This window comes from Colias croceus, chromosome 10, assembly GCF_905220415.1.
Source record: "Colias croceus chromosome 10, ilColCroc2.1".
Classification (NCBI taxonomy): Eukaryota; Metazoa; Arthropoda; class Insecta; order Lepidoptera; family Pieridae; genus Colias; species Colias croceus.
The window spans coordinates 9,260,092-9,288,047 of NC_059546.1; the positions used below are offsets into that span (position 1 = coordinate 9,260,092).

The 27,956-nt window shown below is 34.9% G+C and overlaps 1 protein-coding gene across 1 annotated transcript in view; it reads left to right on the forward strand.

The window, feature by feature from the left end:
* Window positions 1-7,627: 7,627 nt before the first annotated feature.
* LOC123694829 (ankyrin repeat domain-containing protein 17) overlaps window positions 7,628-27,956 on the forward strand; it is a 47,433-nt gene continuing 27,104 nt past the window's right edge. Inside the window, exons 1-12 of the mRNA XM_045640415.1 lie at window positions 7,628-7,978; window positions 8,691-8,732; window positions 9,570-9,693; window positions 19,054-19,219; window positions 20,743-21,004; window positions 21,516-21,737; window positions 22,961-23,218; window positions 23,653-23,806; window positions 24,235-24,445; window positions 24,809-25,022; window positions 25,736-25,961; window positions 27,358-27,777. Of these exons, the coding sequence (XP_045496371.1) occupies window positions 7,790-7,978; window positions 8,691-8,732; window positions 9,570-9,693; window positions 19,054-19,219; window positions 20,743-21,004; window positions 21,516-21,737; window positions 22,961-23,218; window positions 23,653-23,806; window positions 24,235-24,445; window positions 24,809-25,022; window positions 25,736-25,961; window positions 27,358-27,777 (2,488 nt within the window). The 5' untranslated portion in view covers window positions 7,628-7,789. The remainder of the gene's footprint in view (window positions 7,979-8,690; window positions 8,733-9,569; window positions 9,694-19,053; window positions 19,220-20,742; window positions 21,005-21,515; window positions 21,738-22,960; window positions 23,219-23,652; window positions 23,807-24,234; window positions 24,446-24,808; window positions 25,023-25,735; window positions 25,962-27,357; window positions 27,778-27,956) is intronic.

Below are 27,956 nucleotides of genomic sequence, written 5' to 3' on the forward strand. Positions count from 1 at the left end.
TCTAACGAAAACAAGACTTTTGACTGCCGAAGATGTGGTACTAACCATAAAAGTAGAGAGTGCCCAGCTTTTAACAAATCTTGTACCAAATGTTCCAAACAGGGTCATTTTGCTAATATGTGTCGCACAAAAATGAAACATAATAATTACAAACAGAAAAATAGAGTAAACGCAGTAGAAGAAAGCTCTCAATCCGAAGATGAAGTGTATATATCCGCTATAAGGTCTGGAGAAAAGAAAAACTGGACAGAAAAATTACAAGTTGGCAATTTAAGGATTACAGTCAAACTAGACACAGGAGCAGAGTGCAATGTGTTACCAAGACACTTGATGAACAAAACAAAGGCAATTTTGAAACCAAGCCGAACAAAAAATTTAATAAGCTACACAGAAGACAAGATGGCAGTTCTAGGTGAAACAGAGCTACTATGTAAATTAAAGAATGAAGAAACAAAAATAATATTCAAAGTAGTTGAAGAAAAAGTTTCTCCAATCCTAGGACTTGAGACCTGTGAAAAATTAGGACTTGTCGCAAGAGTCAAAACATTGAAGGTGAGCCAATATACTGATAATATATTTGAAGGATTAGGCTGTTATAAAGATTATGTGTATGATATTGACCTAATTGAGAACCCAAAGCTTGAGATTAAACCGTCAAGAAGAGTACCCCATGCTATAAGAGCCGAAGTTAAGCAAGAACTTGACAGGATGGTAAAGTTAGATGTCATAAAACCAGAAACGGAGCCAACTCCTGCTGTGAGTCCTATGGTAGTTGTCAGACAAAAGGACAAAATAAGAATCTGTATAGATCCATCAGATGTCAATAAAAATATCCTCAGACGTCATTTACCACTCACGACTATAGAAGAAATTTCAGCTGATATTCAAGGTTCTAAATTCTTTGCATTATTAGACTGCACAAAGGGGTTCTGGCAAATTAGACTATCAGAAAGAACACAAAAAATATTAACATTCGCTACCCCATGGGGAAGATATTCTTTCAAGAGACTTCCGTTTGGAGTTTCATCAGCACCAGAAATATTCCAAGAAATATTAACAAATCTACTCAGTAATATAAAAAATGTGAGAGTATCGATCGATGATATTTTTATACATGCAAAAACTAAAGAAGAACTACGCAAAACTGTTGACAAAGTCATTGAAATATTAAAGAAATCTGGCTTCAAACTTAACAAAGACAAGTGCATCTTTGAAGCAACCAAGATAAAATTTCTGGGACACATTATTTCAGCTAAAGGTTTAGAAGCAGACCCAGGCAAAGTAGAAGCTATTCAGGCAATGAAAAAACCTACAAATAAAACCGAGTTACAGAGACTGTTAGGAATGATTACATATCTCAATAAATTTATCCCTAACATGTCGGATTTGACAAATCCACTTAGAGACCTGTTACACAAGAATACAAGCTTTACATGGGAAATTCATCATGAAAAAGCTCTTGATAAAATAAAACAAGTGCTTCAAAATCCCCCAGTATTGAGACTATATGATGTCAACAAACCTGTAACATTGTCTGTAGATGCAAGCTCAAAAAATCTCGGAGCTGCACTTCTCCAAGAAGGACAACCAGTAGCCTATGGAGCAAGAGCATTGACCAAATCTGAACAGAATTATCCACAGATAGAAAAAGAAGCGCTCGCCATACTGTTTGGATGTAAGAAATTTCATGAATATGTTTATGGTAAACAACTGACAGTAGAATCCGACCATAAACCACTAGAGACAATATTTAAGAAAAACATACAATCAGCCCCCGCAAGACTTCAACGAATAATGTTTAACTTAGCACCATACTCACCCAAGGTATTATTCAAAAAGGGAACTGAAATTCCATTAGCAGACTTCCTTAGTCGAGACTGTGATGCGTCTAACTTGAGATATGATCCAGAAGAAAACTTAAAAATCGCAGTTATACTACCTATGTCTCTAGATGCTAAAGAAGAATTAATTAAGGCTACTAAAGAAGATCAACATTTACAGTTACTAATGAAGACTATAAAGCAAGGATTTCCTGAAACCATGAAAGAACTACCTACAGAACTACAACACTATTTTAACTTTAAAGAAGAATTGAGCTATCTGAAAGGAATTATATTCAAAGGTGATAAGATTGTTGTTCCGGCATCACAAATCCCTAAAATGTTAAAAAATATTCATCAAGGACATCTTGGTATACACAGCTGTTTGAGAAGAGCTCGACAATTTCTTTATTGGAAAGGACAATATAATGATATCATAAAGCTAGTTAAAGGGTGCACCGTCTGCGAACAAACACAAAGAGATAACATTAAAGACACAGTCTTAGTTAAAAAGCTTCCTACACTTCCATGGCAAATAATTGCTTCAGATTTATTTGAATTAAAAGGAAAAACTTACCTTGTTATATGTGACAGCTACTCTGGATATATTGATTTTCAAGAGCTAAAAAGCCAGTCGTCATATGAAGTGATTGAACAACTTAAAAGATGGTTTTCTACCCATGGTATACCAGAAGAGTTACAAACTGACAATGGAACACAATATATGTCTAGAGAATTTAAGACCTTTCAAAAAGAATGGAGATTTAACCATGTCACATCTAGTCCACATCACCATCAAGGTAATGGACTTGCTGAAAGAGCAGTTCAAACAGCAAAAAACATACTAAAAAAATGCAGCATTGACAAGTCAGACGTGCAGCTTGCGTTACTGAACTGGAGAAATACACCTAGAAATGACCTATTAGGCTCACCTAACCAACGACTTTTCAGCAGAATTACAAGATCACCAATACCTGTAAGTGACAAATATTTAAAACCAAAAATCATACAAGGAGTCACAACTGAACTACAGACATTAAGAGAGAAACAGGCCAATTACAGTAATAAACATACTACAAGACCAGTAAATTTGGAAATTAATGATAAAATCAGACACAAGGTAGCTCACCAACACTGGGAAGGGGCGAGAGTAATAGAGAAGCCCAAAAATCTACCAAGATCTGTTATTATACAAACAGATAAAGGACAAATTTTACGAAGAAACTTAAGTCATTTGCACAAGACACAAGCTGATATTCCCAGCAACAGACTAGCTGTACCTGAAACTAAATACACAGAAGAACCAGTAGTACAACAGATGCCAGCTCAAACTCAATCACCGGGTGTTCCTGCAACAACCCCAACAACTACACATCCATCAGAGATGCGAGAGATGCTTAGCTCTAATAATACACAGAGTTCTAATATGGTGACACAACCAGCGACTGCACCACAAGTCTCAAGATATGGTAGACCTATAAAACCTATTAATAAACTCAATCTCTAATATTGTTAAAAAACAATAAGTACTGTAGTACTATTTCATGTATCTTAATCATTAACATTAAGTATCAGTTAATTATAACTTGTTTACTATAATTTTATAAGAACTTGTTCAGTAATCATTTACATTAACATTGTTAATTAGAACTGAATGCTTTGCCATGTATCTTGTTATATAATCATATGATAGATATAATTTTTTAATTACTGGATAAGTAAAAATAAAGAAATTTAATACTTTAAATAAAAATGTTCATTCATAGTGTATACATATATTAAAAAAAAAAAAAAAAAAAAGTTTGGTTTGTTATGGTTGTTTAGTTTGTTTACAAAGAAAGGGAGATGTGAAGTATAAACATAGATAATAAATAGTTTTCATTTCATATATTATCTGTTGTCACTTTGATTCTTTGACACTTGTACGATTGCATCATAATTCATTGTTCGTTGTTCAATAAAACCGCTCATCATATTTTCTCGGACCTTTTATTTAACAATCACTACGTTGCAACTACTATAAGTGATTACAAAATTAAAAGACAGATGGAGCGTTGCCGAACTATAGTCGAGCCAATTTAATAGGCAACATTTGACGTCTATCAATTTTATCTTCGAAGAGATGACGTAACTTGTATAAAAACATCGAATAAAGTGAATTAATCGATACGGATTTGAAACATATTTTGTCAATCGAATTTATTAATTTATGATGATTTTTATTCACAAGTTATCAATGCATTCGATTCTAGATGTCAGATTTCGATTTTTAGAGTAACATCTCTGGTATTTAAAAAGAAAAAAGATTTATTGACACAAAATTGTAGCGACGTCAGTTCTTCAATTCAGAAATTGTTTATTAAGTTTAATAATGGTTTATCAGTAAAATGAAATCTTAAAATTACTTGTATTGGTCATTATTATTATAAATATGTAATCGTAATTTAAAAAAGTTAAGCAAATGTGCAGTTCTAACAAAACGAAATATCATGTTATTCTAATACGTTGTTGAATTTTGTTGAACTGTCAAATGTTGCCTATTAAAATGGCTCTACTATAAACCGAATAATTTATCGTCATTTTATTTTCAATAAAGCTATGTGTGCTGTCATTTCGCCGCTGCACTGTACCTACACGGTGCTTCTGTGTGCGTGTAATGTTGCCAGATATTGAAAAATTTCCCAAATTTTTCCCCGACTACGGAAAAAAGAGGGTTATGTTTTTCGAGTTTATGTATGTATGTATAATATTTCTTTGACACGCCCTGCAGTATAAACCGTTGGACCGATTTTGAGTTGTGAGGTTTAATTGCAATGATCTGAATTATTATGTTAGTGGCGGTAGTGACGTAGGCTATATACATAAATGAGAAGTCAAGTTTTAATTTTTATTTAAATTCTTTTATTACATAAAGTACCTGCCTACTAAAGTTATATATGGACAAAATAATTGTATTCAATTTTTTATTAAATAAATTACATAAAAAAAGTTTCAATATTAACTATAATAATTATATTATTTTTTATTTTTCATAATATAATATGAATACGAATAGCGGTAGTTTTTAGTCGAGAATACGGGACATTTTATTTTCATCATAATATCCATCATGGAGTTCACATAAATTAAATCGCTAGCGAAAACGACTATGACGTTTTTAAGCTTTATAAAAGTAACAAAATAATGTATTATGCTTATTAAAATAATCTAATAATTATCATGAACCTTTAGTGCACTATACAAATAATCACATTCACGATCGAAAAATCCAACAGCATTACCCTGAAGATCTTTTAACCATTTTACCGTTTTACCAATAAAAATGGCAAATTCATTTTCAAAATACTGGCAACATACGTTGAAGTTTTGTATTCCTTCATATCTGTAAAATTATTATTCGTATTAAAGAAATAAATCAGCCAAATAATCTACAGAAAACCTGTGAAACGATGTTTTATCTTTTTTTTTGTTTTCGGGAACAAATTTTACAGCGTTTTATTATCACAAGACGGCATTTTTTTTACTAAAATTGCAAACCCTTTTTGACGTATTGCATGACACTATATGCGCTATAGCACTGGTGCAGCGACGTATTTGTTTTTGATTTTGTATTTTCTTTGACAAGGGCGACGGGCGGTTGTCATGCTCCATCTGTACTTTATTTTGTAATCTTAGGGCGTATTCAGAAAGAAAGCTTGAAACTTATAAGCGCTTATAAGCGCTTATCGGCGCTTATCGGCGCTGGTAACCCGCGCAGGAAAATATATGAACATGCGCCGATAAGCGCTGATCGGCGCCCACAAGTTCCAACAAGTTTCAACAAACTTGTCGGCGCCGATCAGCGCTTATCGGCGCATGTTCATATATTTTCCAACGCGGGTTACCAGCGCTGATAAGCGCCGATAAGCGCTTATAAGCGCTTATAAGTTTCAAGCTTTCTTTCTGAATACGCCCTTATTCAATTCTGGATGTCAGATTTCGATTTTTAGAGTAACATCTCTGGTATTTAGAAAGAAAAAAGGTTTATTGACACAAAATTGTAGCGACGTCAGTTCTTCAATTCAGAAATTGTTTAATATGTTTAGAATGGTTTATCAGTAAAATGAAATCTAAAAATTACTTGTATTGGTCATTATTATTATAAATATGTAACCGTAATTTAAAAAAGTTAAGCAAATGTGCAGTTCTAACAAAACGAAATATCATAGGTATTGTTATTCTATGTCGTCGTTACTAGGTTACGTTGTTGAATTTTGTTGAACTGTCAAATGTTGCCTATTAAAATGGCTCTACTTCTATAGGTAAACCAGAATCTGATGGCAATTAGGGAAATCAAAATTTGGAGTGTGCAACCCTAGGGAAAATGGACTGAACGATCTTGATACTGCTTATTTTTTATTTTGTCCTCAATATCATTTGTCACATTACATAAATGGACAATACTGTACTTAATAATGAGATATCCACTTAATATTATGTAGGTACATACTTACATGTATAATATACAATTATACATATTACTTTTATACAGGTAATACATATTACTATTAACACATACCTATATTTGTATATTATTCATTACCAGTATGCCATGTGAAAATATCGATATAATCATATGTAGATCAAAACTGCTCATAATTTTTTATTAAATAAAATAAAAAATAAAATAAAACTATGTTTATTTTCGTAAGTATTAACATACACACATTATAAAATTGACTTGGACAGCTTGGACTTGACTATTAGCCGTATTGGAAACTCCTGTAATAAGTTTTCATAAAATTATATTCTAATCAACAAACAATATTATAGTTACCTACATATAATATTATTTTAATTTAAAGTATCAAAACGGGTAAGTCCAATGTACCAATAAAATCTTCAAATTTGAAAATTGTGATGTGTTTGACCCTTTTTCATCGAATGTTTTTCTATACATATTATAAACAACACCTATTGCTTGTGATCGCAGCGGCTTTTTCGACATTTTCGAAGATTTTTTAGACAAAATCCTAAAAATTATTCATCAACTGCAAAAAAGACAAATAATTTGACAACCAATTTGATAGTTGTCAAATAAAATTGCCACATGAAAATCTTTTATTTCTTAAATATAAATATGCCATCAGATTCTGGTAGACCTATACTATAATAGTACTAGATTGAATTATAAGTTTACTATATTTTTTTCACACCACTTTTGATATTTATTGCAATAATAATCATTAATATATTTTATTAGCAACTGATATAAAACCTGTGAATAAAACAATAAAGTAAAAAACACTGAAACATTATTTTTCTACGTCATTATATTTTATCTGATGTGATATGATGTACGCTTGTCGATATTTTGTGACTTTAAAACAATAACCTAAGGCAATAACTGTGGACAATAACAACAAAATGCGTAACTAAAAACCACCTAAAACAGCAAATAAAATATACATGTTAAATTAAATAAATACTAAGTAATAATTCACAGTAATATGTACTTGTTAGTAATGGTTTTTTAATAAGAGCCGAGCGGCTATAATGAAACTAAAAGCAAACTTATTATTCATTTTCTGTTCATAATATATATTTGCCTTAATTTCACAGTCCCTTTCGTTAATTCTACGAGATTTTTATGACATTCTCAATAGTATGTGGACATTATATTGTAGATACTCCTTAAATCTGCTATTAAATATCTGTAATAAGGAAAGTTTTCGAATTTTAGTCTGTATTTTAAGAAACATTCTTTGGCACAGATGGCAGCACAAGAAAGTACAGAATTGGCCCACCAGAGGGAGATAATTGGTTAGCCTACTTGAAGCATCCGGGAACCTCGCCATAGTAGACATGGCGGGTATCAGCCTAACTAAATGATGAAATAAATTTTGTTTGCTAATTTAAGAACGTGTTAATTTCATAGATCAAGTGTTGATATTAAAAGACTAATTTAGTTTTATTGGATTAGGACAAAAATGCAGAATGTCGGACAGTCTGAAAATCGAAATATCGATAAGGTGAATGTGCAACTTGATGTGGTAAAATCGTCCACTCCTCAGAGTTCGGCTTCAAGTCCAGCCAAATCTGAAACCGAAACATATTCAGAAGCGCCTGCCAAATACATGACGGACTCTTCAGAAAGCGAGGATGACTCCGTATCCGAGGTAAAACGTGTTTTGTTTTCGCAGAGGCGGTGGCAGTAAGGGATTGTGATTATCTGTACCGCTAAATGCTACTAGGGACATCTTGTATATTGCTATTCTTATAATTCCCTTTTAATTTGACATCATAATTATATTTGTAGCATCATCCTAGATAACTGTGAAGCTAGGAAAAACGGAATAATTTTTCATTCTCGATACGGTCTAAGTTGCTTGCCAAATATTCCGTAAAACGTCAGAAAGTCATAGTACATACGTTCGACTGAGTAGTGCATGAAATTATTTATGCCAGCCACTCCTAGACGGTATTCAAGTGATTCTTTGTAATTCCACGATACGGGCGAGTCTGTAGTAAGATAGTTTTCATTGTCTATTTGTGTTTTGAGAAGAGCTTGACCTAAGGTGGCCATGTTACTTGAATCACATGCATCAAGACAGTGTGAACTGCAAAAAAAGTGTATTCTCTTGACGTTATTTTCATATGATTGTGTGTATTATATAATTATTTTGCGGATTTGTAACAAATAGTCGTGAACCATGTTGTGTTTTGTGTCGTCACGCGTACACAAATCGTCTATAACGCCTGCTGCGATTCGCGCAAAAATGTTGGTTTCTAGTGAATTACAAGGACCATTGACAGTAATGATTAGTTTTAAGCTCGTCTTTAAGCACCACATTACCATTATGTCTCATATTTTTCTCATTGGTGTTATAGATCTTGCTGGCTTGTTTGTGCCTTAGCAGGCCAGACCTGTTGGTAAGTCTTCCACTTCACTGGGCGCAGAAAGCTTCAAAAACCAATCGCTGTTGCAGTCTTGAGTGATTCTTATACTTAACATGCATAATGTGTGTGCAATGGACAGTTCGGATGTCATAATAATGTTCCTGTACTTATTTTTATGTTGAATGGTCCTTGTGATTCTAACATTTATGTGTATTTTGTGTTATAACCTTACTATATAACCTAGTCATTTTAATTAATAGTTTCACTTACTGTCCATTATACAATATATTTAGCTGACTTAACTGCCGACTAATTATTTTAAATTTTCAGCTTGGAGTGTGTATAATGTCCTAACAATATAAACAAAGAATTAATGTTAGTCACCAGTGAACATTGCAATGAAATATAAGCATAATTCACATTCATTGATAACACTTATTATTAACAAAATAATATGATATTGCTTTTGTGTTTGGAATTGAATTTGTTATAATAGTTTAATTTTGGTTTATCCTTTTTTTAAATACCATTTAAGACATGCTTTTAAAATATTTATGTGCTTAAATGATGGAACTATTTGTTTATTTTTTAATTTTATTGAGATTAAATGAACACTGAAATGATTAAACAAATGACCTTTTCAATGTGTGCTCCAATAGAAATGTTACGCATACAAACAGATCACATATGTATGAATTAGTATAATTGTACAATATGTACTCGCACAAGACAATAATTGACTGTTTGCCGGCTATTAAAATATCAAGATTATAACTAGAATTTACTATTAACGTTTTCAAAACTGGCTTGCTATCAGCGTTTTAGATTTAGTTGATTATACATACATTAATTCAACTTAAATGTGTACAGGCGGAGATGGACGAGGAAGGTGGTGGTGCGGAAACATCAAAGTTCCTTCTTTCCCATGATGAACCCGAACCAACTGTTGACGCTGAGATGCAAGCGAGGCTTGAAACACTATTAGAAGTAGCTGGTGAGTAAATATATGTAAGGCCATATTAGGAGTGTACTCATTTAAGGCGACCCATTTAGGAGTTTAGGTATAATGTTGCTAGAGCTAATATTTAAAAAACAGGACATGCTGTAATTGCTTCTTCATTTATTGTTTGATCATTGACACAAAATAACTAATTTTTTATGTAAGAATTAATCTATTGCATTTAAATATATCTTTTCTAAATTGCATGTTTAGTAACAATTTATATTAAATTCAACAGACAACAGAGCAATAAATATTAGGAAATAGTGCAGTAAAATCACTGCAAAATCATACAAGAGTTGTGCCTGATGTTTTTGTCAAAGCAAGAAATAGTTTGCTAAAAATGGCAATATTATTATTGAAAGAGTATGATGTTTTAAACTATTTTTTTTTTCCAAATTTTGAATGTAATGTAATAGAACTGATATGTCCAAATAGTGAAAAATTTCTTTTAAATAATAATGTATGTACCTCTATAGTATTTAGGACAGCCTTGATAAATAGTTAAGGATGTACAATAATAGAATATTTAATCACAGAAAAGCCAATTTTTGATTTAAGCAAGAAGTTGTAATTTATTTGAATAACCTAGATCTTATTTTTGTTTAAATGACTCTTATTTATATTTACCTTATTTCCGTATTAATGACACTATTTATAGACAGTAAAGAAAATACATTTTCATTGAGGCATTACTATCATTATGCTATAAACACAATTTCACTATGAAAATAAAATTCTAGCAATACAAGTAGTGTTATTACATACATTAAAAAGAAAGAACATAAATAAGATTAAGAGCTAGCGTGCAAGAGCAACTTTTGTCTCCGCAACTATTTTGTCTCTCCCATCAACTCTATGGGCTAGTAAGAAAGTGCGCGCACGTAGCGACGCAACTCCCCATGGAGTTGATGGGAGAGACAAAATAGTTGCGGAGACAAAATTTGCTCTTGCGCGCTAGCTCTAACTTTTATGTGGAAACTGTGTTACAAGCTCTTATTTTTTATTATTTCTGTCTTCAATATCAATTCTCTATGGCTATTTTAATTAAATTAAGATTCGGTTGTCTTGTATCTACAATAATATTTATGAAGCTTTGAGAATTTCTTTTTTCTAGCACCTTTTTTTTTGTTATTTTCATTTTGTTTATAACAAAATTGTCCTTCAATATTTAGTCCATCATCTCTGTTTTATTGTAAACTTAAATAATGAGTATCATTTAAGTTAAAACTGCCATTGCTTCAATTTTCACTTTCCAATAGGATAAAATATACTAAAGTGATTATAAACTTTATTGTTCAAACGACAAAATTCATTATGACCTAAACTTGAAGCATATATGCCTATTGTGTACATATACTTAACTTACATTTAAGTAGAAATCTCTGCTGTGTGAAGTAGTCATTTTAAGTTAATATATACATTATACATGCTTGTCTAGGTATGTTTATGTATGCTAAAATTTAGAGGTCATTCCCCCAGGCTGTATAATGAACCCTATTCACATTAATACACACCAATTTATAAGACCTATGTTTTGTGTTCTGTTCTGTTCTAAGATTGTACATTTGTATTAAAATATTATGTTGTGTAAAATACATCTTGGTCATCAATACAAACATAAAATGTATATTTATGTGCTGGTTACAATTATATTCAAACCTAGTAAACCTATTTTAGTTTGAATATATTCTCCATTTTATTACTAGGCCTGTCCTTCACTAAACTTTATTTGATTTCCATTATTATTTTTATCTGTTTCATCTTCATAGATATTAGATTTTGCACTCTATTCTATCCATACCTATGAGATATAACAACAATTTTTTGTAAACAAGTACCCCCCAAACATTTCAATACATATTAGCATAACTGGAAATAATTGTACCATAACCATACTCAAGTCTAATGATAATAAAACCATGCTGTTAGTAATTATATACAGTCAACAGATTTATTACTATTATTACTTGATCTGTCTGTTTCAATAATCAGTAATCAGTATGCTTTTGAACAATAAAGGTAGCATGATGAACATTTAATCCAATTGGAACTCGTGCGAAAATTACTTGAGCTTTATTAGTTTCATATTTGGGGTTAGGTTAGAATTGTGACGTCACGATGCAACGTAATAACTAATAACCATGCAGACGGTGTAGTCGAGGGCATCCGATTTGCGGTACAAGTCATAAGCTGACGGCACTTGATATTTAGTATAACATTACAATACACCATTTTCTTTTAGCACGCACACTATTATTTTATATTATTGTTCAAAGTTTTTCTTGAAGTCAGTTGCTTCCAAATTCTCGAAAGTGCAACTTGTGTTGTGAAAAGTTAACTCCTTATTTATGAATAACCGACTAACTTATTAAAGGTTAATCCGATAACGAACAATTAGAAAATGTACATACTCAATTTGATAAATAGCTGATTAGAATAGATTACATAGATAAGCTCTTGTTTACGTTTTTTTCATCAGCGATGTGACGACACTTTTGACGTAGTGAAAAATTACAAGGTGCTAAAAATATAACCGATTGCCTGTTACATCTTTGCCATACAAACCACCTCGTAAACATTGCTTGTTTGCTTTTTGTAAACATTAGTTTACTGTTCGATGCTATTGGTATTTGAAGATTATGCGACAAAATAAAAAAAAAAAAACCTAATAGACAAGAATATTCCCACTTCCATTCACGCTTCCGCTTGTGAGATAGACCGGTTATTACATAGTAAACACCGATTGATCAGCGATGAGCGCTTACATTACAAGCTCTAAGTGTACGCTGGTCGCTACTACGTCGCGTCTACCAGATGTTTTCAATGTATGCTTACGTGTTTGTTTCTACAAAAAACTGTATGGAATACATTTTCAAACAGTACATACTGCGTTGATTTGCAGTAAATGGAACAAATAAAATAAAATATTTTTTCAACGCTGTTTTACGACTATAAAGCTGACCTTTTTGATTGATTAATCATGTGAAAAAAGGAAATAAATTTAAATGTTTAATACCTTTTCGTTTCGTCCAAGTGCGTTATTAATATCGTGGATTTGTTTTAAAATTTATGAAAATTTACGTTCATATAATAGCGTTGTCGCTCCGCCGTGCAGCGGTCGATCGATTTGGCGTACACTTGTACAGTGAATAATTGATATTTTTCGTACTTTTTTCACTATTACACGTAAGGTGACAGTCATTGTTGGAACAATGATATAGAACACACACCTGCCTTGACCTTTTGTATTGTGAGCGCTACGTTCATACACCTATCAACTAAAATCAATTGCTTTCGATTTGTACATAGCTGATTACGACGCAATAATGTTCGAATTATATATTTAATTTAATTTCATACAACTGCATTGTTTGGTGTTTAAGAAGCAATGTATTCTAATAGCTTTATCAATGTCATCATCAAAGTGTTTTTGAACATATTTGCATGTTCGCGTATCAATGTTTAAGCAGCTGAACGGATGTTCATAAAATTTGGCATAGAGATTATATCACTAATGAGAGCTTACTTAATGTACAGGCAGTGATGTTTTTAAATAAGATTTTTTGCCTTTAATCAATCTAGTTGGTACCTATAGGCCAAGTTACTGATCCTCTGCATCCGTTAGAACTCGTCCAATAGCATCCAAACGATAGGAGCATTTAAAAAACTGTATACAAACCGGTAAAAATACGTATTATAATAATATGTATTATAGGAAGTAATAAATCTATAGTCTGTTATCTCTCGTACGATATTTGAATCTCGAGTTTATCTCCGTGTTATTATTTGAATGGGTTTGCATGTATTGGTTATTTTTAAAGAAAATAATCTGAAGATTTTAAGGAATTAAATGCTTCAGTTATTATTATTTTTTTAATAATGCATATCACTATCCACACGAACTCTATGATACATTAATATCTTTAAATATTATTTTTACTAGCTATGGAATAGACCGACCAACACAGTGGATAGCCTGTGATTGAGTATTGTAGATAATATTCGTGCATATTTCTTATCTGATAACAATTTATCGTTTAGTCTAACTAGTAAAGACTAAGCTATCGTAGGCGAGTCTTGTCCATCTTTTGTTTTTCATAAATATTAGGGATGCCTGCAAATTAGAAAGATTTTCAAAAAGTAAAATCAAAATAAGATCTACCGAACCATAGTGATAGATTTCTATAGTTAATTAAATTCGCAATCATAGTTAAAAAAAACTGGTAGTATAACTGTCCTGCACCAATTTTGGCGATCGCGTCACAACATATTATAGATTCGTAAAACTATATCAACTGTAAATTATTCATGAGGGCCGTATCTACGTGTCCTTCGCAGTGCTCGCCATTGTTTCACTGTATACTGTATATATGATGAAAAATATGCAACAAAAATCTTTTCCAACGCTACGTAACGTGAACATTTTCTGTATACAGTTGCAAGGCTAAAATTTACTCCCAAAAAACAAAATACGCGATTTAAAGACGGTAAAATTCTATTCACATCACTTCGTCAATTGCAATACAGGCAATCAAAACTAATTATCTCTATAAGGAAACTTATGTGTAAAGTAATTAATTGTCTCCTACAATTATACAACAATGCGGTTCATTCATTTTTAAAGAAAAGGCCTATGTGTATTTATAAGCGTGATTCATTTGTTCAGCGTTTAGAGTAAAGGCCGCTATGGTCTGCAAAATGACACCAAATCTCTTACGTCACGCCCTCATTTAGATAATTATTAATTATACACAAGACACAATGCTATTGAAAATTATAAAATTAAACCTAAATTTTTGACGGTATAATGGAGCCCTTTACTTCCTTTATTCACATTTCCTTGTATCATAACTCTTTTCATGTCCAACATTCAGCCCGTACTTCTTGTAGTAAAACGGTCCCAAATCCCTAAGGTTTTAGTACAGAAACTTAGGCGGAAGGAAACCGCCCGGGCATCTTTATTATGCTATCTTCTTACGAGGTTATTTTATGCTATGCGTAACGCACACCAATATCGACCTTGTGTTTATATACTTAACGATTATAATTACAAGCTAAGCCGATGGGCCACCCGACGACGAATAAAAATTCATAGCCTGCCACACAATCATGTAATTAGAAGCGACGAATCAGAAGAAACTCATTGCTTATGCCGATACCAGTATATCGATTGCATATTTTCATGTTGTGATGTTCACTGAAAAATGCAGCGCTATTTTGCACGGCGCGCTGTTCATGCAGTTATATTAGATTAAAACATTGTATTGTAACTTTGAAACCTTCATGTGAATTGTGAATTTGTATCATTGATTCCTCCTCTAGCCTCGTAGTGTAGTTTGTACACATTAAGAAAAACGTGCTCCGCTTTAAAATCTTATCATGTTTCGTTGTTCCCATATTCTCACAATGAAATTTATTTATGAACACATGGAATAAAATCTTTGTTAGAGATTTCGTCCTACAATTTTATGATCTAAATCTAAAACCATCAGTCGACCCGCATAGCTGAGCTCTACTTTTTGTGTTCAAATTATAGACCCTGGTGTTTTTTATACTGCAGCAGAAGTCAATCTCTCAAGTACACTGTTTGACTGGTGTAATCTTTAACGGTCTTATATTCTTCTATATGATTTGTTGACACTCAAAAGCACAGCGTTAATCCGGCTCGTCGCATATTTACCAACAAGGAGATAACGCGTCGAACAATTGAGATTTGTACTATTCAACCTATTTGTTTGGCAAAAATAAACATTGACCATATTATTGACACTGGGGGCTCTTTATTTCAGCCGTACGCGGTATCTGGAGCGATGTTTACGTCACGTCTGTATGAAAAATTGTTTGTGTATTTGTGTGTGTCCATGTGCACTGAATACCGAGCCACTTGAAAAACGTGCATCCAAATCTGTAATGAGTTTCACACGTTGTTGGGAAAGGGAATCGGCTTGAGGCTTTAGATTGTGTGCACGACTTAGCTTAATTAAATTAATGCGATGTTGGCTTTTGTATTGGCGAATTGGTACTTTGAAAGTGTATCGATGCGATATTGTTTTTTGCCTCGGTATTTACCAGATTATCCGAGTTGGAGTTCAATTGCGAAATTAAATATGCGGAAGCTAGAAGAGCTGTTAATAACCATAATGATTACGTACAGTTAATAGTAATAAATGTTATAAAATATATAAAACTCGCTAAAAAATATAAGTTTTATTACGTAGTACATAAATATCTACCTATATGACTCCGTTAGTCTCATAAGTTTCACAAAGTTATCTTCTACATTAGTTGTTATTCCCACAAAAGTTTTGAACATATCCTACACGGCTACAAGTTATTGATATCTACCGGTATCGCTATAAATAATACGCATAGACACTGTCTCCGAAGATTTCATTGGATCATTGATTTAAGTGCCCCAATATTGAGTACACAGATGCGTCTATTACGCTTATATGGTGAATTTTATGATCCTAACAAACAATTAGTATTTGTGGAACACGCTTTAAGACCATTTCGGTCAAACCTTACATATATTATATATATTATGTATTAAAATCTAGAAGGAATTGAGGTCTTTAAGACTACAAGAAAATAGAAGAAAAAAAGTAGATTAGTTGAATATGTTACGGTCTATTTTAGCGTGCAAGAAATGTATTTATAGAATAATTCTTTTATTTTTGCGAAAAAACCACAGGCGTTATTGCTATGTACTCGAGTTTAGAGGTCAAATACAAATCTAGGCTACTTTTATCTTCGCCGCAACGACTTTTGAGCTTCTGTTTTATTCCACCTCTAGATATACAATTATATCTGTGCATAAAAATATTCATAGACCAGATGCAAATGAATTTAAACGCATGAATTGATTCAATCGTGATCATGGTTTATGAAGATTTCTCCGTAACCGTTCTCGTTCTCCAAGAAGTAGGTAGTTAGGTACCTACTAAAGCAAAATGCAGAAAAATATTGTTTTCGAAACAAAAAGACGCATTGAAAATTGATTTTTCTTTGTTGACAAAACCAATAACCATTCCACCATAAACTGGTTTTGATACATAAATTGCATGTCAATGTACATGAATGGAAATATTTAAACAAATATTTGCACAAATAATATTGTAAAATGTAAAACACAAGATCTCATAATAAAACTCAAAAACTTGTCTAGATATTGCACCAGACAACTTCTCCTTTTATACCCCTTTACGAGATCCCCAAAAGAGCATTTGTTTTTTTGCATCACCGAAATAAGTAATAACGAACGTGCTTATTGCCTTCGAGCGTGAAACGTATTCTACAACCGAAGGAATTATATTTACTGTATGCAATTTTACTTTCTATGTATATCTACAATATGATATACTTTAGCGTGCTTTAATCAGCCGATTCAAAAGTTCACATAGGCGAGGTGTAACCTTTTGAGTAAGATTTACGAGCAGTTTTAGTCAGTATGCCCTTGTCTACCAAATGACTTTTTCGCTAGCTACATTCCAGACTGATAGAAAGTGGCTATGCGCGATTCCTAGAAAGTCATAGTTACTAGAATCACTGATACAATTCCTTTCCGTGTATAGCAAAGAATTGTGTAATAAAATTAGTAGTTAAAATCTTTCTCTGGCCAACAACATGCTGCCTGCAGATATCGCCTTTCTATTGTCGTAGTTCCTATACTTTAGATTTATATGATTACAAGAACTTTTGTAATAAAAGCTTTCTGTAATAAAAGCTTTTTTTATTAAATAAAATTTTTTAAATATTTGCATTTGACCAGAAAACCTATTTATAAGTGTCTCACCGTATTGATGAAGCTATCAAACTAATCCTATAATCCAAATTTATTTTAATAGCTTCACTCTGAATTAAAAACGTCAACATTCAAAGCTTTCTCTGCAACTTCTTGGACATTCCGCAGCTCTCGAGGTTAGTCTTTATGAATTTGAAACAATCAATACACGTGCCTTCTCACATGATCTAAATGAAAAGTTCATCAAAATAAAATGCTATGATCCAAACGCCTTTACAGCTGCTGACCTTTCGCAATCAGGCCACGCTAAGCCGTTAGCTTGATTGACTTGAGCATCATCGAGCCATTATTTTGGAATTATAGCATACTTTGAGCGTTTTCGATTTCATACGCGAACAAGTGAAAATCATTATAATTAAGCCATCGATTACCTCGCATTACGTGACGTAGGTAGCACTAGTAATGCGCTCGTTTGATTGCTTTTGATTTGTGATGGTTTTGGTTTAGGTGTGCTATTGTGTGTACATGACGTCATACTTTCTTTTATGCTTAAATTTTGATGTGTTGACGTAGCAACAATCATGCTGATTATGCAAAAATGTATAAGTTTTCTCTTACTATATTATCTGCATTTTTGTGTGAGCCACATAGTGTAATATAAACAAATACATATATACAGTATATTATGCTAAGAATCTATACAACGATGACTATCAGAATACATATTATAATATAAAGAACGCTTTTGATCGCCACCAATCGTTATAGGACAAACACAAGCACCTCTATATATTGATTTCCGTAGAGACTAACTTGCATGTAGTTAATAACTTAACGTTTTAATGACTACTGGTTCAATCAAAGCTTTACGAGCTGTTTGTTGGGCTGAAGTTAAAATTATGTCGCTACATTGGGAATATAACGTTATCTAATGTTTGTAAGCTGTGTAATTTACACACAGTAGCATAAAATGCAAATATCTATGGATAAAACAATGTTACAACATATAAAAATATTAGAACTCGTTATAATATAATATCTTCGTATATGGAGATACCATTTTTAATTCGTCGGCACCCACACGGCATATATGATATTCTGAGCTTTTATATTGCATACTGTATGGAGATTTTGAAATAAAGTTCAATTGATAAATGTTATATTGCCTTCTTTACCTTACGAAGTTAGCAACACATTATTTACTACTCCTTGAAATACGAAATAATCTTATGGGTTAGGTTAGACTAATTAAATATTACCAAATTTATTGTTTTGAATATTGATGATCATTTTACACTTTTTACTTTCTTGCGTACCTATATTACACATGATTATCATTTACATTTTGTTTTATGTCGTAAATTCTCGCAATACATCCAGAAATTATCCCACTACTTATTACCTTATGCATCATTTTTGTTGCTTCCCAGACGCACAACGTCCAACTTGTTACAGGCATGCAGTAATTTGACTGACAAAAGAACGCTTCCAGCGGACTTTCTATAAACCCTTTCAATATTATTGTAGCTATGATGAACTTTCTTTCCATACATCCTGTCCATACTATATCTACGATGCACATACGTATAATATCCACGCTATTACAGGCATAAGCAAGCTATCGGGCGAGGGCAAGCACCTAGCGGACCCTGAGGTGCTGCGGCGGCTCACGTCGTCCGTGTCGTGCGCGCTCGACGAGGCGGCCGCGGCGCTGACGAGGATGCGCAGCGACCAGCCGCCCGCGCACCACAGGCACCACCATCAAGAGAAACCGTGAGTTTGTGGTTTTTGTATAGAAAAGGTTGTTTAGAATTGAAGTTTATGCGTTATTTGAGTGGTTATTTGGCTGTGGGATTTTTGAAAATAGTTTTCTAAATGTAATATTTTAAAGTCGATGCAATTCCTCCCATGCTAGGCCTAGTAATTTTGTACCAGTTTCAGTAAATCAGTTTACGTTGAATTTTTATAAGAAGGATTTATTTGAACCCAATAAAGTTATAGATTTGAGTTTTTTTTTAATTATAGTACTCAAAGTTTGAAGGCTTTCTCCGTACGTAAAAAGGTTTATTTTTAAGTGTGTAGTTTTATTTACTTAAAAACTAAAGTACACTGGAAATAGACACGTAGGTTTGAGGAATATTGATTTCAGTATAGAAACAACAATTTTACGTAGGTTTTGTTTCAATATTTCTAACAAAATTTTCTAGTTGTCTCCTAAGAAAGAATCTGCGATTTCTTCGATAATTTATTTCATAAATTATGAATACAAATGAAGTTTTATATTATACTAGCTTACCGCCCGCAGCTTCGCCCGCTTTCTCTAAAACGATTTGAGATTTAACCCATTGAGCCCCAAGCGGCCCGATCGGTCCCAGACACATTAGATTTTCTATTGTGTCTGTGGTTCCGGGGCCTGAGTTATTAAACTATCCTATCTCTCAAGTTGGATCGAACTGAACGTGGTGTGCGAATTTTATTATAATCGGTTAAGTGGTTTAGGAGTCCATTGAGGACAAACATTGTGACACGAGATTTATATATATTAAGATTAAAAAATCATTTGACTTAGTGTGTAGGTAGGTACCTTCGAACGTGTTAACATTATGTAAATTAAAAATGCTTCGAAATAAAATAATGCAGTCTAAAGTTGATCTATGCCATTTATTCTTGTAACGGTAACTTTCCACGAATCTAGATCAATATTTATAGTTTTGTACTTTTTGTACCTTTTAATAGCTGGCATTGAGGTAATTAACGATTAAATTATTGTTATAAATCATATTCCCTTGCAAATTTCTCGGTCAGAATTAAATATTATATGAGAAACGTTTAAAATAAAACATAAAAGAGTTAACAGGACGGCATGCAAATCATTAATTACATTGTAGTAAATGCATTATCTTTAAAACGATGTTTAAAAACATTGCGCAACTGTGTGCCAAGCAAATGCAACTTAGAATAGAAACTAACACCGACCTTGGCGGTATTAAAATTAATTTAAAACAAAACAAAAAAAGGAAAGTCACTATGGATTTATCTTTTTGCTTGCTCTGTAGGTTTCTCATTGAAAAGCTTTTATTTACTTATAGTATAGTGTTACATTGATATGATGATAATCCGAGATTGAGTTATCGAGTCGCCTCTCGGATCGATTACGATCGAGTCAGCGATTCTCGTTTCGGTCCGATCGAGGCGGCGAACTGTGATTGTGAAGCTTTGATCTTATCTGATCGTGTAGCATCTCTTTAGCAGAAAAAAATGTTTTGGGCATTTGTTTGAATGGTTGGGTATTACAGTATGCAATGCGGGTCGACCGCGACGGGGACGACGCAAACGGCGCCGTCCTCCGTCGGGGCGGACGGCGCGCCGTCGCTCGCGGAGGCTTGTTCCGACGGCGACGTGGGCACCGTGCGCAAGCTGCTCACTGAGGGCCGCTCGGTGCACGAGACGACGGAGGAGGGCGAGTCCTTGCTGTCCCTCGCCTGCTCCGCGGGCTACTACGAGCTGGCGCAAGTGCTGCTGGCGATGCACGCGAGCGTTGAGGATCGGGGCATCAAGGTGAGTGCGGGTTGTGTGGTCGGGCAATACGCCTTTAAATGTCGAGTTGTAAGCGTGACTTGCGATATTGTGAAATTAAAATCATTCTAATGAAAAGTTTGTTTTGTATTTTTTTGGTTACATTGAACTTTAAAGTAATAACTAATAAGGTGTATATGTAATTAAATTCTGGGGTAACAGTTTTTGCGAATATGCGTCTAGGTTTTAATCTATAATTGCGATTATGATACAAAATACATTTATATACATTCAAAGAATTATTTTGGTGATAACTGTTAAAAATGTATGACATAGTATAGAGGTATGATAGCCATTGTAATGAAAACTGTTTGTTTTTGGCTAAATAATTAGTCTCGTTATAATTGTTAATTATTTCATTTTAGAAATTTTTACAATTGAAAATTGTCATAGTTAATGACAAAAATTCAATGAAAAATTGCGAATAAAAAGTGAATTTATTATATTTTCTACCTACAAACATATACCCTAAAATATCATATTTAATGCACAGGGCGACTGCACACCCCTAATGGAGGCGGCGAGCGCGGGCCACGTGGACATTGTCCGGCTGCTGATCGCGCACGGCGCGGACGTGAACGCGGTGTCGGGCTCCGGCAACACGCCGCTCATGTACGCGTGCGCCGGCGGACACGAGGAGTGCGTGCGCGCGCTGCTCGAGAACGGCGCCAATGTGGAGGACCATAATGAGAACGGGCACACGCCGCTCATGGAGGTGTGTTGTGTGTACATAAATCGTGTGATTTATTTATTTGAGAGTATGTCAAATTCAAATTTGAAATTTATTTGTTTATGACAAAATGTATACATTCAGATGCAAAAAGAATATTTCACAAAAAAATTAAGTACAATAAGCATTTTATCCAATATACGCAGAAATGATAAGACACTAGGAAAACCTGTGTGGGGTTAAACCAGTGAAAAGACCTTGCTGGAAAAGTTTTGAATTTACTAGAGTTAAAAATAATTGTCTTCTGCCGTGCAAATACTTTATGATTGTGTCCAATTATGTATTACTTGAGGAGGAGGCAGTATATGGAACGATATGGCAGAATATAGACAATGTTTATTATAGATGCACAAAAATTACTTTAAGGCCGTGTACGCGGTCCGTGCGCTGTTTGGCTCAAATATGTGATTTTTCAAACCAGATTGTCCATCAACCACTTATCTTACAAACATATGAATTACTAATAATTTTAGGAAATTTTATTGTCTATATAGTTAGTTAAGAGTTTTTTTCAATTAATACAGTATTTGTGAATACCATCAAGATAACTGAGCCGATGATTACTTGATTTCGCTTTTAGTGCCAATTTCGAAGCTAAAAATATCTGAAATCGCTGACAGATCTAACACACAATTTTTTTTAACTAACTGCAAAAATCCTTATTAAAATAGTTAGTTAAAAGATTTTTTTATTTTGGACTCCTAACTTACGAAATTAAAATCCGAACAATGTGAATTTTTTTAGAAATTATAGTCGACAAAATGATTATTTTCAGCAAGATATTTGACTTAGTTTAATATAATTTTTACATATTGCAATAAAAGAACGTCTTACTTATAAGATAAAATTTAAAAAATCAACTAAGGTACCTCTATTATTTTTCTACAATTTTTTTTAAAGTACTATAAAACACTGCGCGCGACCCGATTAAAATCAGTCGGCAGCGAGCCTTTCCAGAGAGAGGACATGTTGCTCGGCGCTCTCCTGTGGACCTATGCTGTTCATAGTAAAAGGATAGCGCAAGCCGCGATCTATCGTAATAGATCGCGGAGATTTTGACTTGCGTTAAATTGAATAAGCCCTCTTAAGCTACGTTTAAAAAATTGAAAAGATTTTTACAAAGACTTCTCTAAGCTATTGCACACCTCGGAGAGGTAGAACTCTATTTGTGATTTGTAGTCTTCTAATCCCTAATTTGTCTCACCCAGGCCGCATCCGCCGGCCACGTGGGCGTAGCTAAGATCCTGCTCGAGCACGGCGCCGGCATCAACACGCACTCGAACGAGTTCAAGGAGTCTGCGCTCACGCTCGCCTGCTACAAGGGCCACCTGGACATGGTGCGCTTCTTGCTGGCGGCGGGCGCTGACCGGGAACATAAGACGGACGAAATGCATACAGCGCTCATGGAGGCCAGCATGGATGGACATGTAGAAGTGGCCAGGCTGCTGCTCGACTCGGGCGCGCAGGTAATGCAGGTTATAAGACGGTTAAAAATACACAGTTTAAGGTATATTGTTGGGATATGTTTTGCAATTGCTGGATGTGAGTGTCGAGAGACTATTTTAAAACTCACAATTAAAACTATACAATAATACTGTTACCATACATTTTTGAATAACAAGTTTTTTTTATATAATAATCAAAATGTGATTTTATTATGAAACAACATAAAGTTTACAATACAAAATAATGTATCCATTTATCCTATTTTATTGAAATGTACGAAACCAGTAAGTGCTCATACAAATATAATTTTTTGATATAAGTTTTTAAGCTATTGCATAGCTTCTATCGCGGGCCTTAAGCGCGGGGACCGAATCCAGAAATTGCGTAACGAAAAACCTCACGCTTTGTTGTGCAATATTTACGTTATGTTTACTAAAATGTCCGTCTATTCCAGGTCAACATGCCGACGGACAGCTTCGAATCACCCCTTACGCTGGCAGCTTGCGGCGGCCACGTGGAGCTGGCGATGCTGCTGCTAGAGCGAGGCGCTAACATCGAGGAGGTGAACGACGAGGGGTACACGCCGCTCATGGAGGCCGCCAGAGAGGGTAAGTGTTTGCGTGTATAAATAACATTTTATGGTTATATTATGGTGCACATTTTAGTGATGATACACGTGAAATTGTTCGAAACACATAATGTATGGTGATACATGTTTTTTGTTGTTGGTTGAATGCAGATTTCTTTTTTTCGTGGTAAAAGTTTTAGATAGTAAACATATAGACTTGATATAGATTTGCTGTTTTGCAAGATGTAATAATATGTCAAACTAAAAACAAATTGTAATTTAAGATTATTAGTACCGAAAGTAGAAACAAGACAAGGTACCATTTTACCAGAATACTATATACTAAACTGGTTGAACTTCTTTTTTCTCTATTATATCGATTCAAAAGCGCTTCTCTATGAAGTCTAGTAGACTAAATAAATGTTTATTTTCATCAATAAATTAAAATTAATCAATATCCTTACCCAGGTCACGAGGAGATGGTAGCGCTGCTGCTCGGCCAGGGCGCGGCGATAAACGCGCAGACGGACGAGACGCAAGAGACGGCGCTGACGCTCGCGTGCTGCGGCGGCTTCCTCGAGGTGGCCGACTTCCTCATCAAGGCGGGGGCTGACGCGGAGCTGGGCGCCTCCACGCCGCTCATGGAGGCCAGCCAGGAGGGGCACTTGGAGCTCGTTCGGTGGGTTTTGATGGGAAATGTAGTAACAAATTGGTTGATATTGTCTGATATTTATAATTAGATATCATCATTATCAGTTTATATAAATCCGAATAAATTATGTATTATGAAAATTTCTTTGACACAAGGATTCAGTTGTGATACGAAAATGATTGCGAGTATATTATATTATGCTCTTCGATATAAAATAATGTTGCATTGCAACTTGTGTAATTAGTGCTGCGTGTCGCATGTCTCACATCTGTATTGTCTGAAGTTTTATATATTCACTAGATTTACTCTCTCAAGTCTCAAGTTATACTATTATTGTGTAACACATCTTGTCAGTGCAAGCTATACTCACTATACGCTGGTGGTGACCAGGTACCTGCTGAACGCGGGCGCGGACGTGCACGCGCAGACGCAGACGGGCGACACGGCGCTGACGTACGCGTGCGAGAACGGGCACACGGACGTGGCGGACGTGCTGCTGCGCGCCGGCGCCGCGCTCGAGCACGAGAGCGAGGGCGGCCGCACGCCGCTCATGAAGGCGTGCCGCGCGGGCCACCTGTGCACCGTGCAGTTCCTCGTCGGCAAGGTGACTGCCCCCCACTGCGGTTATACTTGCGGTAGTGTACGGCACGGGCGACGGGCACGCGGACGTCGATAATTCATATTTCTATTTATATACAGTTGCTGAGTAACTGTTATTGAGGGGCCATCCATAAAGTACGTCACACAAATTTCATGAGTTTTTGAGCACCCCCCCGTCCTTGTCACAGGTGGTCACATTTCTAAGACCTAGACCACATTTTCCCTAGTGTGACGTCACATGTTTTGCAATTTAACATCGAAAAATTATTAAATTAAAACAGCAGTTTCAAAATAGTTTTATTTCCATTTAAATTAAGCCCTAAAGATAGAGTTGGACATATTTTTTAGTTTAATTTATATTTCAAATTACGCGATTAGTACCTCTAAATTTTGAAATGTGATGTCACGAAACTTAGGACCCCTCCCACCCCTTGTCACACCATGTCACACTTTGTCGACCCCCTCCCCACCTCTTTACGTGTGACGTACTTTATGGATGGCCCCTGATAAATTTCAATTATTTTCAGTTTTAATACTATCTGTACTGTGTTGTAGCAATTAATGGCCCAATGTAGATGAAAATTGAATATCGATACTTCTCATCAACATAAGCTGTTGTATTCCAGAAATATCTATCATGTTGAAGAAGACAGTAATTTTTAAATTATAGACTAACTTGCTTAACAAAATGTAATATAATACGATCGTCGTTTCCAGGGCGCTGACGTGAACCGTATGACGGTGAACGGCGACCACACGCCGCTGTCGCTGGCGTGCGCGGGCGGGCACGCGGACGTGGTCAAGTTCCTGCTCGCGTGCGACGCGGACCCGTTCCGCAAGCTCAAGGACAACTCGAGCACGCTCATCGAGGCGGCCAAGGGCGGCCACACGGCCGTCGTGCAGCTGCTGCTCGACTACCCCCACTCGGTCATGCTGCCCAGAGGTAAGTAAAGAGATAAATTACAAATTGATTAAATCATTAATCCTATAACAAACATAAAAATAAAATTTATTAATTGGATTACAATTTTTTAGCGTTGTATATTTCACAAGAAAGTCGATATTGCATTTTTAACTTTCGTTTGTGATGATCAATAATGAATAATGGCACATATATAGGGTGTCCCAGAAGTCGACGTCAAGCTGAAATTTTCTGAAAGGTAATGCCACACCAGTTATCAGAAAAATTGAAAAAAAAATTTAAGTCATGTATTTTTGAAGTTATGGATTTTTTTATTTTATTCCAGAAAATGTACACCATGTGACAGTTTTTTCATTCCTGTTGCTACAAATATTTACTTTTTGCCAATTTTTTTTCTCTTACGTCATCCCGAATAGTGCTTTATTTAACCTGTGATCCTAAACCCTGTACCGATCACTCCAACTTGTAGGAAAATGTCATTTTATACCGTACCAAGATTTCAAAATTAATTTTTCGCACTACTTTAACTGATCGTCCTGAAAAAAAAAAGTACTACTCCAGTTTGGCAAGTAGCTTTAAAAGTTAGCACATTTAATAAGGATTCTAACGAGGTATAACACTTATTCCATTATATCTTAGATCAGCCATAAAAAATATTTTTGTTAAACAAAGTCTGTTTTTAACAATTTCTTTGAAATTACAAAAAACGATTCTAGTGTACCTAAAGCGTTCCTAATGACCACAGCATGGTTTAAATAAGATGGAGAGAGACATTCCATAAAGTGTGAGTGAGACAGATAGTGACACTTATGACATACGGACGCAAATAAGTGAAAGTGTGGCAAATAGTAAATATTTGTAGCAACAGGAATGAAAAAACTGTCACATGGTGTACATTTTCTGGAATAAAATAAAAAAATCCATAACTTCAAAAATACATGACTTAAATTTTTTTTTTCAATTTTTCTGATAACTGGTGTGGCATTACCTTTCAGAAAATTTCAGCTTGACGTCGACTTCTGGGACACCCTGTATAAGTGTATAAGTAATTACACGCGAGGCCGGGTTAAATATTAGTTTGAAATGTTATACGAATTTACTGCGATTTTGTCTAATTGATGTAGGTAGTTGATAACAAATCGCAGCAAGTCAACGACTATTAGCAAAGTGAGGGTAGTTGGGTCAAACGTCGTATAAAAAACGTTCGAGCCCCTAGGCACGATTCGTACGAATGCGCCAAGATTCAAAGGAAAGCGGCAATTTATAGTTTTCGACAGCTAAACATGTTTTGGTAGGAAATAGTGACAACTATTCATCCACAAAAATATTAAAAGAAAAGTTACATCTAACAAGTGAATATACAGTTTTTGTTGATGTTATATTATTCAATGATTATAATATTGAATTGTGTGTACAGGCGGTGTCGGCGCGGAGGACAGCAACGGCTTGAGTTCTGCGCAGGCGGCCGCGCTGGGGCTGAGCCACGCGCCCGCGCCGGGCTTCAACCAGCGCGCGCTGCTGCCGGCGCACCACCATGCGCACTCGCCCTTCGCCCCCGCGCCCGCGCCGGCACCTGCCCATCAGCAAGTGCCCGCGCCTGCCCACCAGCAAGTGCCGGCGCCTGCCCACCAGCAAGTGCCCGTGCCTGCCCATCAGCAAGTGCCCGTGCCTGCCCACCAGCAAGTGCCCGTGCCTGCCCACCAGCAAGTGCCGGCGCCTGCGCACCAACCAGTACCGGCGCAAGCTCCCGCACCTGCACCTACCCCAGCACCCGCGCCTACGCCTGCGCCCGCGCCGGCCGACCTACCGCCTAACTTCGCCAAGGTCTACATGGATGGTGAGACAATATTTTTTATATTTGTTACATTATTTTTTTATCGAAATGTTCTAAATTCTTTTTATTTATGAACATATTATATTGATTGTGAAAGCAGAAGTAAAGCTTGAAGATTAATTTATTTTTTTATAATCGAATGACATTTAAAAAACATATTTTTGAAAGTAAAACAATTATTT